The sequence below is a fragment of the Canis lupus genome, chromosome 8 (assembly GCF_003254725.2).
Source record: "Canis lupus dingo isolate Sandy chromosome 8, ASM325472v2, whole genome shotgun sequence".
In the NCBI taxonomy this organism is placed as follows: domain Eukaryota; kingdom Metazoa; phylum Chordata; class Mammalia; order Carnivora; family Canidae; genus Canis; species Canis lupus.
The window spans coordinates 65,384,894-65,400,329 of record NC_064250.1 but is presented as its reverse complement, the minus strand read 5'-3'; the positions used below and the strand labels follow the sequence as shown (position 1 = coordinate 65,400,329).

Below are 15,436 nucleotides of genomic sequence, written 5' to 3'. Positions count from 1 at the left end.
TCAAGGTTTCTATTTCAACGATTAATCTTTCTTCAAGTGAAGGAAGCCACTTAAGTACTTTCAAGACTTCATTCTACCCAGCTCTTAGTCCTATGAGGAAGTGAGACAGGAAAAAGAAAAACTAGCTTAGTCTTTGATTCTCAGGGATTAAAAGATGCTATTTTTCTACAAAACCAGTTTCTTCCTTATGCTCCATACAAGCAATTATGTATTCTGATGTTGTAGTTTTTTAAAAAAATATCTTAATATATGTTTATTAGTTTAAATATCCAAAGGTACTTCCTCAACACTGGTTAAAATAAAAAACAATAAAAAAATTATCTGCCAAATGGAAAAGCACAACTTATGGGGAATAAGTAATAAACAAGAGCATTCAATGTTATGCTATTTAAATTTTTACTGACAACGCAGTGCTCCCAGAACACAACAATTAAGCTGGCTCCATATTGCTTTTTCATGCAAAAGATACAGAAACAAAACACAGAGACATCATGAAGGTCATCAGTCTTGTTTTTAATTGGGGAAATAGCATAAAGCAATCTTGCTTAGATTATTACAAAACACAATCCAACACAAGATCAAATGGTCAGGAAAGTTTCAAGCATTAAAGAAAAAAAAATTTAAGTGGGACTTTGGCAGGTTTTCAGCTCAGGGCAAATAAAAGTGCAAGTCCATTTTTTTTTAAAAGTAAGATTTATTATAACTTACAATTTTCATCAAGATCAACACAATCAGGCTTTAACCTGTACTAAGGTATTAAATCATTATATTAAAACCATTAGTAAAAAATATTACACCCACTTAGATTCCAAGAAAATTATTTGTAGAAATATCTGAAGGGGCTTTATTAACATTAAGGGAAAACAGTAGGCCAATAGTGTGCTAGAACTACTGTAAACACTTCACTGACTGTTGAATAAAATGTTGACATTTTATTAGCTCTGCCTATGGTTATATATAGAATCTCAATGGTAAGTTTCCAGAACTGGCTGAAAATACTTAGTTTCCTAAGAGAGAACAATACTACATACAGACTTTAACTGCTCACTCCTTTGCCAAGGCATACGGATTGAGAGTTCTTGTGATGACTTAGGACGCCCACAGAACTGACACTGCTACAAACATAGTTTGGTTATACCGGGGAAGCAAACTATAGAGGCTACACTTCACAAAGAAAAAATACAGGGTCTACTAAGAACAGTACACCCTCTGTGACAGGAAGGAAAATTCTACGGAAGATGTTTAAAGAAAAATTAAAAACTCCGTTAGTCTAGCAAGAAGAGATGTCACATATGCTACCATTAAACCATTAATTTAAGAGAGCAACATGTCTGACATGCCTTAAAATACATACTTGTACTTTTGAAAGAAGTTTGGAGCTTCAAAAAGTTTGGACCACTCTGCCTTACTCAGCAAAATTTCATCTGTGATAGCAAGACCTAAATTAAAAACATATTAAAATGTTGGCATGCTTCAGTCTAACAATCTAGAATTTTAAAGATCTTAAACATACCACATGCAGTCACTATAATCCTAGAATCATAATTTTAACATAGCAATTTCATGACTTTGGAGCACAGAGATTTTCACATACATACACACTTTTCAAAAAGCTGGAGGATTTTTTGAGAGCCAGGTTTCTGGTAAATTACCATTACTCTAAATGCCTTGCTCACTGGATGACTCTCTCCAAAAACTGAAGCACTGTAGTTAACCAAGAAAAAAAATTTCCCATAAGCTCTGATTCTTGCCTTTCTAAAACAAGCTTCCTAATATTTCTAAGCAACATTCTCCTACGGAGAGCCTCTTCAGACTACAGAAAACAATTTTACACTTCTGAATTTGAAGTTGGTAGTGGTACAGCTAATTCTGTTTTCTTGACTATTATCAATCAAACAATCCTCTTTCAGCTACTTCCCTCAAAGACCATTTTTGGCAATGAAATTAGAAGAGTACTACTGGAATTCAAAAGTTTAACGGTTCCTCCAAAATAATAGGCACTTTGGCCCCAATCCTGCTCAAAGCTCTTTCCAAGCATATAGCTTGCTAAAAGCACCTCTCATGTCACCCAGTGGAGACAAACTGATAGCATTTTAAAATTTAACATGGCAACCGTATGGCACTAAAGCAGCCCAGCAAGAGCCAGCTAAGGGGATAGCTTTAAATTGGTTAATTTTCCAGTATATAATCAAAAATAATTTGCCTCAAAGGAACTATAAAATGAGTTTTTCAAGTCAGTTCTCAAATATATACTGTAATCAATCCCAACACCCACTTGAGTGAATGCTTTCTTCATTTTAAACTGCACAGCCAACTATGGGTCTACAGGTATGTAGATCCTGCGTGTATAAAGGAGAGCAGAAGGATAAACACTTACCTTGTTTAAACTCCTCAACCATGACCATCCGTGTTGAAACGGACACATTGTACGTGGAGTTCTGTTGTGGGTATGCTGGTGTAATTATAGGCATAAGATGGTACCTATCACTGGGGTTTACCTACATACAACAACAGCCAATCAGTTTCTTCAAGTACATATGCAACAGATACTTGGACTTTTTACCCCTTGTTAAACTGAACCAATGATTAAATTTTAGTTCATTCATAGCTGGGAGTTGAGAAAGAAAAACCATGTAAGGAGACAGTTTTTATAGGAATTCTTCATAGAATCAGAGATTTGGTCTAAACTAAAGATTTGCTTTGAGCATTTGGGCATGACTATTTTGGCAAGCTTACTAGAAAATAGTGTGCCTGTCAAGCAAAAAAGGTTCTAGTTGGGCATCTGTTGATGTTCAGTTTTTCTTTTTTCAACAGAAATGGGGATGCACACACAATTACACTTTTCAGAAATGTCATACTAAATAGTGTTCTGTGCAAAACAAATTTTAAACAAGATGGAAACATGGTTTTTAATATACCATTAACCTATTGGAAGTATAAGCTTCTTGACACATGCTGAGGCTATATTATCCATGTTGCTATCATTTTAGGAAAAAATGGAATGACTGAATAACTTAATCTTACTCTGTATACTAATGGTTAGTGACATATTTCCATGAAGGGAACTGTAAATTCACATTCCTCCAAAATTAAATGCCTGAGGTTTGGAAAACTTGAAAATAGCTTGATGTAATTAACAGACTTAAAAACTGACATTATTTTCGATGTTGTCATAAGATAGCAAATTAATGTAGAAAAATAGACCTTTATAGACCTAAAAGCCTTATTGGAACCTATATTTCTTTTATCAATTAATAAAGTGCATGTTGTTAACACTTAAACTGAGTAAGCAGTAAAGGTCATAACTTCCCAAAAAGCAGAACAGAAGCTCTTCTTTTATCCCAACCAGGTTTTTGTAATCTGAAATATCCAAACCAATTTTTACAATTACATCATAGTAATCAGAGTGATATTGCTTAGAAGTTATCTGCCACATGTAAACATTAAACAGTTTTCCTACTACAACCCAATTTTAACAGAATATTTAGATCAAATAAAAAAATACAGGGATTTTGAGTATCCTTTTATTTTTTTTTTTTTAAGCACAAATGCCCACACAACTTTGACTTACAAGGTAGTTCTATATAGAATTAAAATGTTAGTGAACTTGATATTATAAACTATGTACAATTAAATGGAGTTTACAGGGTACATAATTATGCTTCTCACATCAGAGGACAATTATAGTCGAGGTTATCTAAAAGAAAGTGTAATACGGACATGTCTACTCATACATAAAAGGATGGAAGTCTCCCTGAAGATTATGCAGATGATTTTTACTTGTTATTGCACAGTGCGAATTTGTAGGGGAAAAAATAATACACTAACCCTTGGGTCCCATACAGGCAAATTAAGATTGCATTCTTCAGGCTGTTTCAATAGCACTGGATTTGGCCATTCCCTGTTTAAAAAGATTGTAGCACTTGATAAGACTATTGGATATTACCAACTAAACGTATTTTGTTAAACATACAGCATTTGTGAATGTGATCCTTCTTCATTCATTTTGCCCTCTTGATATATATAAATCTTTTATTCCTATCTTTTGAGGTTAAGACTACTCAAGACTCTAACTATGAAATTAACTTAAACCATTTGGTAGCTTTCTCAGGCTGGTAAGTCAAACATCTTCTCTGCCTCTGAAGAACTGATAAAGCACTATTTAAGTAAAAAAAAAGTACTATCCCAAGACATCTGATGTGTTCACCTCAACCTTCCAACAAAATAAATTTCTCTTAAAAAACAAAAGTCCAATCCTTATACTAGCTATTTCCAAAGACAATTGAGGGTGAAAAAGTTAACTCATTTAAGCAGAAGAATAGGAGTAATTACAGAATTTGATTTAGGAAAATTTTATCTCATGACTTAAAGGTCCTAACATGGGTATGTGTGATGAAACTTTGTGATGTGAATACATTGTTTTCAAGACGCGATCTAGGATGTAGCTACCTCAGTCCTTTATGGAAGAGATCAAAAGCTGGAAAATATTTGCCATCCTTAGTATAGAGCTTAAGTTCTTAGAAATATTATTTTCTATGTATGTGTAGCATTACAGAAATTCTGACATTCTTTAGTCAATCTCACCAAAACTGATCATGTATGATTAAGTGCTATCCTGCAAATAACAGCATGTGTACTGAAAAATGTGGCACAGTTCTAAATTATAAAATTTCCAACTTAAATTTGTATTAAAAAACTAAAAAAGAACTATTTTTGCAGAGGGAGAAGGTACAAGGTTGGCAGGTATAGAGTGGGAAGACAAATCTCGAAGATCAATTTAATTAAAAATAAAAAAAAAACCTAACCTTTTAACCAAGGCAACTAATATGAATTGGAAATAATTCATCTTACTTTTCTTAAAGGAAATAATTGACAAATATGAGTATGCTGAAATGAGGAAGCTTAAAAAAAAAAAAGCTCTTCTGGGTTAATGACTAATCTCAAAAGGAGGACACTCTGCTATTTTTTTTTACACATCTGTAGTTCTTCTTAAAAGTTTTTTATACATACAAGTACATTTTTAATATTTTACCAAAGATAAATGGGCAGCTGAAAGCAAAAAAAAAAAAAAAAAAAAACAAAAACAATTCCAAGAAACTAATGACCTATAGATTTAGAAAAATCCAAAGAGTAAAAGAAGTGGTATATGTAAGTTTTATCCACCTTCCTGAAACTGGTATCAATTCACTGGATTTTAGCAGAAATGACAGCTAAAATTCAGGGTTTATTTAGAGGATAAGGAAGCACAAAAAAGCACCTGCCTTACTATCCTGGGAAAAGGGAAGGGAAAGGAAAGGAATTCAGGTTTGCCATTTTATACACATGATCTCCCCAAGGCTACCTAAATGGCTACATCATGAACTAAAATTTGAATCTGAAACCAGCTGCAGAAATGTCATAGAAATAAGACTAAACTTCAGTGTCTACAATCAATTTTATTTTAATATAATCTAAACACATACCATTTAGAAAATACCAAGAAAAATTTATGTACAAGAGTTGATGCTATTGCATTTGGATAAAGCTGGCAAGTTCTTGCTACTAGCATAGCCCAGGAAACACCACCGAGGAAACCTAATATATTGGAATAGATGTTGTGGCCTGTTGATAAGGGAAAAGCAAAAAGAAGAGTTAGTGCTGAACAAAAGTTGAAACATTTTTAATAAGCTAGCCAACAAATTCTGAACTCACGTTTGGCCCACAGTTTGATAGCTCTCAGAGTTAACCTGAAGTTGTCAATGTTTGGTACTAGATGTAAAATTTCATCGGTTACCCTGCAACCTGATTAACAGGGAGTGGAAAAAACAGAACATTAAATCATCAAAGTTTAATAATGTTTTTCTTCAATTTTCTAAGATTGATGTCAAACTCAAAAACTTATTTCATAGAAACAGTAATATTAATTCAATAAAAAAGGCAAATAAAACTCTTATCTCCTATCACACGCATTACTATAAACCAAAGAATCTGTAATCTGCCTAATCTCATCTCATCATGTAATTAAGACTTCTTCCAGTCCAGACACATTGACAATGGTTTAATCCACTTAAGTTTGCAAGAATTGTTCTTTGAGAGCATGGCAACAGCAAAGTAAATATGAAGGTGTTCAAAAGTAACCCCTTTAAACACAACAGTTGAAAAGGTTACAAAGAATATCATGACCACAGGGTAATGCAGTGAAACCTAATAAAGCACCTAATAAAGCATAAATGTCTTTAAATGTCCCAGAAACAAAAGAAATAACAGTGCAAGATACTAGTAAGATAAATTACCACATACTCCTCTGCAGTCTATTAAGTAAAGCATATTTTATTTAACTCACTATTAGTAAACAGCATGGCTATAAAAGGTTCCATAATCTATTTCATATTTGACAAAAACTGCTACTATGCAAATGGAAGTGGGTTTTATTTTTAACATACCGTTAAGACTTCTTATGCATCTTATATCTAAATTCTTAAGCAGACTATCGTCTCGTAAGTCCAAGTCTTCTGGAATCGTCTGCAGTGCTAATCTTGCAAACAAAATATCAATCTAAAACAAAAAGAGAAGTTAATATTCCATATCCATCAAACTATTTTAAGGCATTTCTTTAACAAAGAAAATACTTAATACTCTTTTAAGCCAGGATCTTCTCATCAACTACAAACATGACAATGCCTCCAGAACTCCAAAGTCCATTAATTTATATCATAGGTATTTTAGTCAGATGTCAAAACATGGAACTATTCAAGAGAACTTGAATACTTACTTATCACTTTAATTATGCTTACTAATTTTGATTTACTAAGTTTATTAATGTATCTACTGGCTATACTAAATTTATTAATGCATCTACTGCAAGACTATTTAAAATTAACTGTTTAGTCCTCCATCTATATAAACTGGAATTGATTATATATTAAAGGTGCCCCAACTATAAGGCCAACATTCTTATATTTAGCCCAAATATACCTCCCAGGAAAAAGGGGGCTCCTTATATTTAAGAACTTACATATCTATAACATTACAGTAGGTTTCCCCAACTTAGCTTTGACTAAATAGAAACAAAACAAAAAATAAACACTACAAATTCTGAAGGCTTATAGAATGCAACTGACCAAAATACCTCCCCTCACTTTTTTTAAGTGGGCTCCACGCCCATTACAGAGCCCAATGCAGGACCCAAACTCCTGACCAAGAGTCTGATGCTTAACCAGCTGAACCACACAGGCACCCCTCCTTTTTTTTTTTTTTTTTTCCCCAAGGAAAGGTGACAGTGTGAAGAAACTTAGCATGGATTTGGTCATTATTCCCGAGGGTAGGATTTCATGGTTCCAAAACTTTGGATGCTACCAGAAGTAAGCCTTCTACTTAGAAGATCACTTTAGAAGGCAGTATTTTAAAAGAGCTTATTGTGAAAACTCATTTAAACCTGCACCTACATAATAGGTGTACACTTTTATAAGAAAAACAGCTGTACACTTTTATAAGTAATTAACTTGTGGTATAGCATTAATGTTCCAATGAAACAGATTCCTAAGTCCAGTAGCTCCCCCAATTTAAACAGAAATAAAGATTATGTGCCTTCAAAAACTGGCAACTCAAAAAGCAAGTCGACAGAGATTGCCATTCCAAGTTAATATAAAATGCTTAAAATGTTCGAAGGTAAAGACATTCCCTAAGATAGTGTTATTTTATTTCAAGTAAACATCTGACTTTTCATCTGCATCCTGAAAAGTTCACTTTTTTTTTTTTTTTTGTGGATCTTCCACAAAAAAACAACCCCCTCTTCTTTGGTAATGTTCTTGTAGGGAAAGCAGGACATTGATACCTTACAGATTATTAAGTATATAAATATTTAATTTTATATTTATTTAAACATTGACAGCAAAATCTACCTGAACTTGACAAACCTTTACTAAGTTTAGCATTTTGTGTCTACTTAATTAAGGTTAATCATTCATATTCAACTTTTTAAGACAGATCTGGGCATCTTTATGCAACAATTATAGAAGTGGTCTTTTTTGCCTAACAGTGACATATTATTCTCCCAGTTTCCAAAATTTTATAATCTTCACTATCAGTGACTTTCCAGCACCATTATATATGACAGAAGTTATGTTAATAACTGAAGTTGCTTCACTGTCCTATCAGCTTTGTTCCAACTGCCTTCACTGTAAATGTAGAGAACAGCAGAAATAAATTCACCTCAAGAATCCGAACTCCTAAATCCTCCCCTATCAGAAAATACCTCAGCACACTAACAGGTCAGTTTCCTCTCAACTTCTTAAATACTTAATTTAAATGAAGTCAAGGCAAAGTTCCCTTTGTAAAAATATGTTGTTATTGCCTTAAGAAGACTAAAAGTATATCAATTTGTAAATGGAAAACCTACCAAATAAACCATTTTGTAGCAGCATTTCTTAGTTAATGTTTCATGGTCTATATGTTGGCTCTTAATTTCATGAGGCTCTTTGGGGTTTTTTTGTTTTTATTTTTGTTTTTTTGTTTTTTCCATGAGGCTCTTTGAAAAAAGACTAAAGGGCTTCTGGGTGGCTCAGTCAGATGATCCTCACTCTTGACCTCACGTCATGATCTCATGCTCATGGGCTCGAGCCTCACATTGGGTTCCAAACTCAGTGAGGAGTCTGAGATTCTCTCCCTCTGCCCCTGCCCCCAGCATGTCTCTCTCTAAAATAAATAAAATATCTTAAAAAAAAAATCCAACACTAAAAGTGTGGCACCTGGGTGGCTCAGGTGGTTAAACATCCAACTCTTGATTTTGGCCCAGGTCATGATCTCGGGGTCATGAGACCAAGCCCAGTGTGGAGCCTGCTTAGTATTCTCTCTCTCCCTTCCCCCTCCCTCTCTCTGAAAAAGTAAAACTAAAAGACTAGAACTGATATTCTACAAAGAATAGGGAGTCACTTCTATTGAAAAAAACTTAATTCTTTCTATCACATCAACTCACCAATTAAAATCATTTTTTAACCTACATCAATCAACATTACACATACCAAGAACTGTCTATTTGAATTATACCTTACCTCTATCCCATCAAAACACAGTTTGATAACTGGTACAAATGCCTCTTCAACAGCCTGTAAGAAAATTAAGTAAGTTCAGTGTCTCTGAAACTATAGATTAGACCTATACTAGTTTTAGTACTTCGAAGTGAATGAGACTTTTGAAATTGTTTAAACATAATTTAGCATAATGCCTGACATAGACTAGGTTCTCAGCAGCTGGCTGTAAGACTCTAGGCTCTTAAATCAGACAAATCTAGGTTCAAAACCTCAATTTCAGCCACTCAGATGTGATTGTGGCCACATTGCTTAATATTTATTTTGTTTGCCTAATTTCCTAACTCTGTGAGATGAAATTTATTTCAGGCTTGTAAAGAGTGAAATGCAAGCATATGTGTTAAGCACTTGAAAGGATCTGGTAAATTGCAAGAGTTCAATAAATGATGTCTATAGCATAAAATTCGCTGAATTTCACTAATTTTCATAATTCCTCCCCTTTCACCCCAAACATTTACGCACTCTTAAATCTTTTACTTCTTCCTGTAATTTCAACTTATCATAGAATGAGGTGAAAAAGTCACTTCGATCAACATGTCTTGGTGCAACACACAACGCATCAATATCGGCACCTAAAAAAAATTAAGCCCATCAACCACTAATTACTATTACAAGAAAATTATTTTGCATATTATGGCAGTACTTGATGTTGAGAATCTGTTAACATTATGCTGGTGAGCCTCTAAAAATGTGCCCTTCCCCTTAAAAAACATTACTGGTCAGTAGAGGAAAAACATGATCCTAATTGTTAAGCTATCTTTTTTCCTGCAGCATCCTATATTTGTAGTGGCCCAGGTGACCTGGGAGTCAAAGAAAGGGGACTCAGATGAGACTTTTATGTTAAAGTGAGGGAACTATTCAAGAATACACCCAACATCTTGATGTCATTGGTTATGACCATGTTCATTAGCAAACCAAATCAACCAAACAAAAACCGTTTTCTTCCACACATTATGTAAGTAGTGCTCACAGGCCTCTATCTGGCCCCTAAGTGGGACCTACAGAATAAACTCCAAAAAAGGATTACTGGCAAAAATCCAAAGAGGCAGACCATGGTAAGATATTTGTTACTAATTTAGTGCTTGAAAGGAGGCCAGCACTGAGTACACCTAGGGGGAACATGACAAAGATGACTTAAATCAATAACTGAGATCATAAAAGAATCAATGTGGAATCAGGTCAACACAGTCGTTTCCCTAGAAGACCCAAGAGCTAAGGCACTACTCTGAAGGCTGTATATTTAGCATGTACGTGAAAGGGAGAAAGGCATAGAGTGCACAGGATACATCAAGAATAAATGCACTAACTGCAGCTGGCACAGAGCAGTGGGACATGGGGAGAAGGAAGGATGCCAGAAAAAAGAGAACACTATCCTGGCAGAGCCTTTTAACATAGAAGCTGGTGGTTTATGGTCGAAGAATCCTAGTTCTGCCAAGAGATGGCTGGGAGAAACTGTTTAAGCCTACTGCCTCTCTTAAGTCTCACACATCTTTTTGTTACATTAGAATAAGAGAACTGAGTAATAAATAAGATAGTAATAAATAAGATAATAAAGACCAAAAGCTTCTTATCAGCTCAGTGCCCAGAAAGAATCCAGTAAATGTTCTCTGCCATGATAACATTTTCACCATGTATTTGCATAAAATAGTACAAGTGTAAGCCAGAAAATATGGACAGTGATCACCAACAGCTGCAGACACTGTCGTGGTTTGGTTTTTGCTCAACTATATTTTACAACTACTAAAAAAAACAAAAAAAAAAACAAGGATGGGGAAAAGAAGATCCACAGGTCTTTAGAAAAAGCTTTCATTCACTTTTTCTGATTTCCAGACTTGATATTCTTCAGGGAGAGGAAATGATACAGAAAGTAGCCCTGTCCAAAAGAACTCTCCAATGGAGAAAAAAGTTCTCTCTCTGCACTCTGCAGCACAGTAGCCATTAGCTAACATTACTGATCGACACTGAAAACGTATCTACTTCTATTGAGGAACTGAATTTACTACTTAAATTAAAGTATAGCTGACATACAATGTTACATGAGCCTCAGGTGTAAAACACAGTGATTCCACAAGTCTATACATTATGCTCTGCTCACCACTCTAAGTGTAGTTACCACCTCTTACTATATAACATCCTTACAATACTATGGACTATATTTCCTATGCTGTACAGAACTGATGTTTAATTTACTTAATACCGTATTAGACAGTGAAGGTTTAGAAGGCATTTTTTTTTATCTTCTTAACCAATTTTAAGCTCCTTGAAGTACTCTACCTTCCATGCAAACCTAAGCTGTATGATACACCACAAGTAATTTAAATGAACGTGTCATTACGATTTTTAGGAACTAAAAAAAGTATTCCTCCAAAATAATTAAAACAGTATTTACCTTTTGTATGTACTCCTAATCTGTAAGATCCAAATGTAAAAATTTTTCCTCCAACATTTTCAATTACAGATTGCGGAAGATTCTGTTTAAACAAAATATGGGTATTTTGTCAGTGGAGCATAAAAGAAACTATTTCAAGTAGCATTGTATAATAATAATAAAAAAAAAAGAATTCAGTGCAAACTTATGAAAGGTAAACAAACTCCATAAGCTCTACCAAATACCAGGTCTTCATATATCAACCAACTTTGAAATTCAAGCAATTTCTAGTGACCCATACCATTTTAGAATTTTGCCGCATTCCTGGAAACTGCTATAAAAGAGGTCTAGTGTACGGGAGAACATGTGGTTCCATACAAGCAATGTTACAAGCAGATTTTATTCGTGACCAAGATGCTGCACATATCATGAATGTTAAAATATAACAAAAACATATTCTGATTGCTTAAAAAATTACATTAAGATTATACTGAATATTCCATACTACATTAGATGTAATTTTACCATATCAAAAGTGACTTTAAGGCCAATACTGCTACATAATAGTTTAGATTCCAAAAGGTTTTGGTGGGATGACTTCGAACCGAACTAAAACTTACTGATAGTGTCTTAGAGTACAAACACCAAAAAAAAGGAGAAAGGAAAGCATTTAAAAATCATCTTCCTGACCCTGGTACTACTGTAAAGTACTATGGTGAGTACTTAATGCCACTGGTGATTAGGATGATACCTGTCCAAACAAAAAACAATTTTAATGTGTGCTTGGTCAATGTTTCTCTTCACTTTCTAATTCCTCAGTAAAGTCTTATTCAGTATCAAAATACCAATCACTCCTCACCTCCCCCAAGTAACATAAATCAAAGTGTTACTTCATATTCCCAAAACCTTAAAAATAAATTGTAATGATTCAGGGACTCCTCTTGTTTTTTTAAGGGCCTATTTAATCATCACTTATAGAAAAAGGACCATATCTATATACATAAAAAACATCTGTCTTCCTACATTTAGAAATCTAAAAACCTCACTTACAAAGTTGGCCTGGTTATTTAAATTAAGACAATAAGATGTTGCTGAAATAGGCCTACACCGGGAGTTAAAAAGAAACAACCTGAAAACAATGATCTACAGACTTCTCTAGTAAAACAGTCTTTTGGATAAGCGTGCTCTAACAAACTATCCAATATAATAGCCACTACAGTATGAAATAAATGAGTAAATAAATAAAAATACACACACACACACACACACCTATTATAGCTAGGCTGGCTGAGGAACGGATAGTAATTTTAGTTCAGTTAAGCTGAAATTAGCCACATGTTATTAATGGCTGTTGTATTAGACACTTTTAGACATTAGTATGTTTTACAGCCATCTCAACAACTGTAACCTATAAATTAAGATTCTTTAATTCAGGTCATAACAAAATATTTTAAATTGCAAAAATCTTTTTTTAAGTCTCAGACTGTTAGACAACAAATGAGACAACTGAAGTAAAATTCAAATTTTTTTTTTTTTTTTTTAAAGGCTGATCTTCTCAAGGCCTAATGTTATTTATTTTCCAGTGAAGGGATATGATTTTTATGCCAGGTACAGTTTTCCTTTAGCATTTTTAAGTGCCTGCTTTTTTTTTTTTTTTTTTTTTTTTTTTTTTTTTTTTATGATAGTCACAGAGAGAGAGAGAGAGGCAGAGACACAGGCAGAGGGAGAAGCAGGCTCCATGCACCGGGAGCCCGATGTGGGATTCGATCCCGGGTCTCCAGGATCGCGCCCTGGGCCAAAGGCAGGCGCTAAACCGCTGCGCCACCCAGGGATCCCAGTAAAATTCAAATTTTATGTAACTTCTCCCCCAAATACTGTAAAAATTAATTGGAACTGTATATTAAATCACTGGTTTTCAACCAGGGATGATTCCACTCCTCCAGGAATATAGGGCAGTGTCTGGAGATATTTTTGGTCATAATTTGGAGACACAGGGGGCAGACAGAGTCTATCTAGGAAAAAGGGGCCAGGGTTGTGTTTTGCTTAACATCTTACAATACACAGCATAGCACCCGAAAAAAAGACTTATCTGATCCCAAAATATCAACAGTGTCAACATCAAGAAATCCTGTATCAAGTCTTAAAACTAAGTAGCTGAGGAAGAAATTCTCTACAAAATGCAGACACAAAGGATCAAAACTTATGAAGCCTAATGTCATTCCCTTCCCTAACCAACTTACTACTTGCAGTTACGCTATAAAGAAAAGGACACCAATAAATGTAAACAGGAATGAGCATTAATTTCATTCATCCAAACACAAATTCTTATGCTCAGTAAAGCCAGCAGGAAGAATTGTATCAAGAATTACTGGTTAAAGAAACTTACTAAGTACCCGAAACAAGACCACTGATGAGGCAGTATTCACGTTTCATATTGAATAAATCTAAGTTCTGGCTTTGTCTACTTGACTATTGTTTTAAACATTTTAAAAATGCCATTAAAATGAAGTTGTATTTCCTATAGAAGGTTAAGGAAACACTAGATTCGATAAATGAGTACCAAATACTTCAATCTGGACATCTGCTGCTCATCTCAAAGAAAATTTCCTTTTTAACATTTCATTCGTGGGGCTCCTGGGTGGCACAGTCAGCTGAGGGGCCAACTCTTGATCTCAGCTCAAGTCATGATCTCGGGGTCCCAGGATCCAGCCCCACATAAGGTTCCACACTCATTCAAAATAGAAGTCCTGTTATCAATAGTCTACAACGGACTTTGCGTTCAAGACTCTAAATCCACTCAAAAAGGAAGAGCTTACTTAAGACTGCTGGTATTCAGTTGGCAAATTATTTCATATACAAATAAGTCATCTTACCTTGCTTTCACTGATTTCTCGTATCCACTCTTTTACCAGGTTATTTAATTTTCCCAAAATTAAAATCCTGTTGATAGAGCAAATATCAATCAAGTATCAAGTGGTTTCATTACTAATTAAAAATGAAAATCAGTTCTCAATAGGTTGCTCCCTAAATTTTAACCAGTTTTTAAGTTATCAGAAAGTAAGCACATAGTAGTTAACTGTATGTAGGCACTGTTAAACTGGATAAGGCATTCCTTTGGCTGAGTAAGCATTCCCCTATTGACAATTCTGTACTTTAATAAGCAAAAAAAGCATCAAAACCCCTTTTTTGGGAATAGAATTCTATGTAGAAAAAAAGGTTTTTTTCTAAGCATCATTCTTGTCTGAAAAAGATTTCAGAGAATAATTCTTAGACAATGTCTCAAAATTAGTTTATTACACTGATAAAAAATTATAAATTAAAAGAAAAATATGTATCTGTGTATTCACCTGCGCTGCAGTTCCTCTTCCTCTTCAAAAACCCCAAAGGGCTTCAGAGTCTCAATTAGTTTTTGTGTAAGCAGGCAGTCAGTCTCCTTGGGGGCTGCTAAGCTGATAGGAGAGGTAATGCCATAGTGCTTCTGGGGCGGCTGAGTTTGTTGTGATCCCTGCGTTGTAACTGGACTACAAACAAAATTAGATAAAATTACTGCCAAAGGATTTCTACAATCTGAAACAAGCTGTTTGACTAGAAAAACGGCTTTAGTAAATAAAATGCATTTCTACACAGTTGGTTTCCTGACATACCTAAAATGACTGCTTTTAAAAGGCATCTTACAACAAAAATTAACCAACTAAAGGCAAGTGACCAAAAAGAAAACTCCATTTCTCTTCCAAGTATTTTAATTTTGCCATGACCTAAATATCTAAATTAGCTGTAAGAATCCAGATCAAATATACTGGTAGAGAAAACACAATCTAGAACATAGTGAACTTCTGAGAAACTTTAGTTCTTGAAAAGGAGCCAAAATCTGTTATACTGTTATTTCTAAAGCAATGATAAACACACTACAAAAACACTATTTAACCAATATAAGAGACTCTCCACAAATAGAATTTAGTAATCTGACTCATAGTGAATAAAATTTGTAAAATAACAAAGATCA

The 15,436-nt window shown here is 34.3% G+C and overlaps 1 protein-coding gene across 12 annotated transcripts in view; it reads right to left on the bottom strand.

Annotated features, from left to right (window-relative positions):
• Window positions 1-15,436, bottom strand: part of PAPOLA (poly(A) polymerase alpha) — a 67,852-nt gene that overhangs the window by 37,102 nt on the left and 15,314 nt on the right. For 11 of the 12 annotated variants that reach the window (XR_007412538.1, XR_007412539.1, XR_007412540.1 and 8 more), the window contains 11 exons: window positions 14,781-14,954; window positions 14,307-14,373; window positions 11,455-11,536; window positions 9,528-9,637; window positions 9,030-9,083; window positions 6,423-6,534; window positions 5,692-5,781; window positions 5,463-5,601; window positions 3,829-3,901; window positions 2,378-2,498; window positions 1,355-1,439 (listed from right to left, as the gene is read on the bottom strand). Coding sequence is in view for 9 of the 12 variants with exons in the window: in XM_025442940.3 (XP_025298725.1) it covers window positions 1,355-1,439; window positions 2,378-2,498; window positions 3,829-3,901; window positions 5,463-5,601; window positions 5,692-5,781; window positions 6,423-6,534; window positions 9,030-9,083; window positions 9,528-9,637; window positions 11,455-11,536; window positions 14,307-14,373; window positions 14,781-14,954 (1,107 nt within the window). In the remaining 3 variants the exon portion in view is untranslated. Of the gene's footprint in view, window positions 1-1,354; window positions 1,440-2,377; window positions 2,499-3,828; window positions 3,902-5,462; window positions 5,602-5,691; window positions 5,782-6,422; window positions 6,535-9,029; window positions 9,084-9,527; window positions 9,638-11,454; window positions 11,537-14,306; window positions 14,374-14,780; window positions 14,955-15,436 lie in introns of those variants that run through there. The other variant, XM_049113451.1, reaches the window with a different exon arrangement.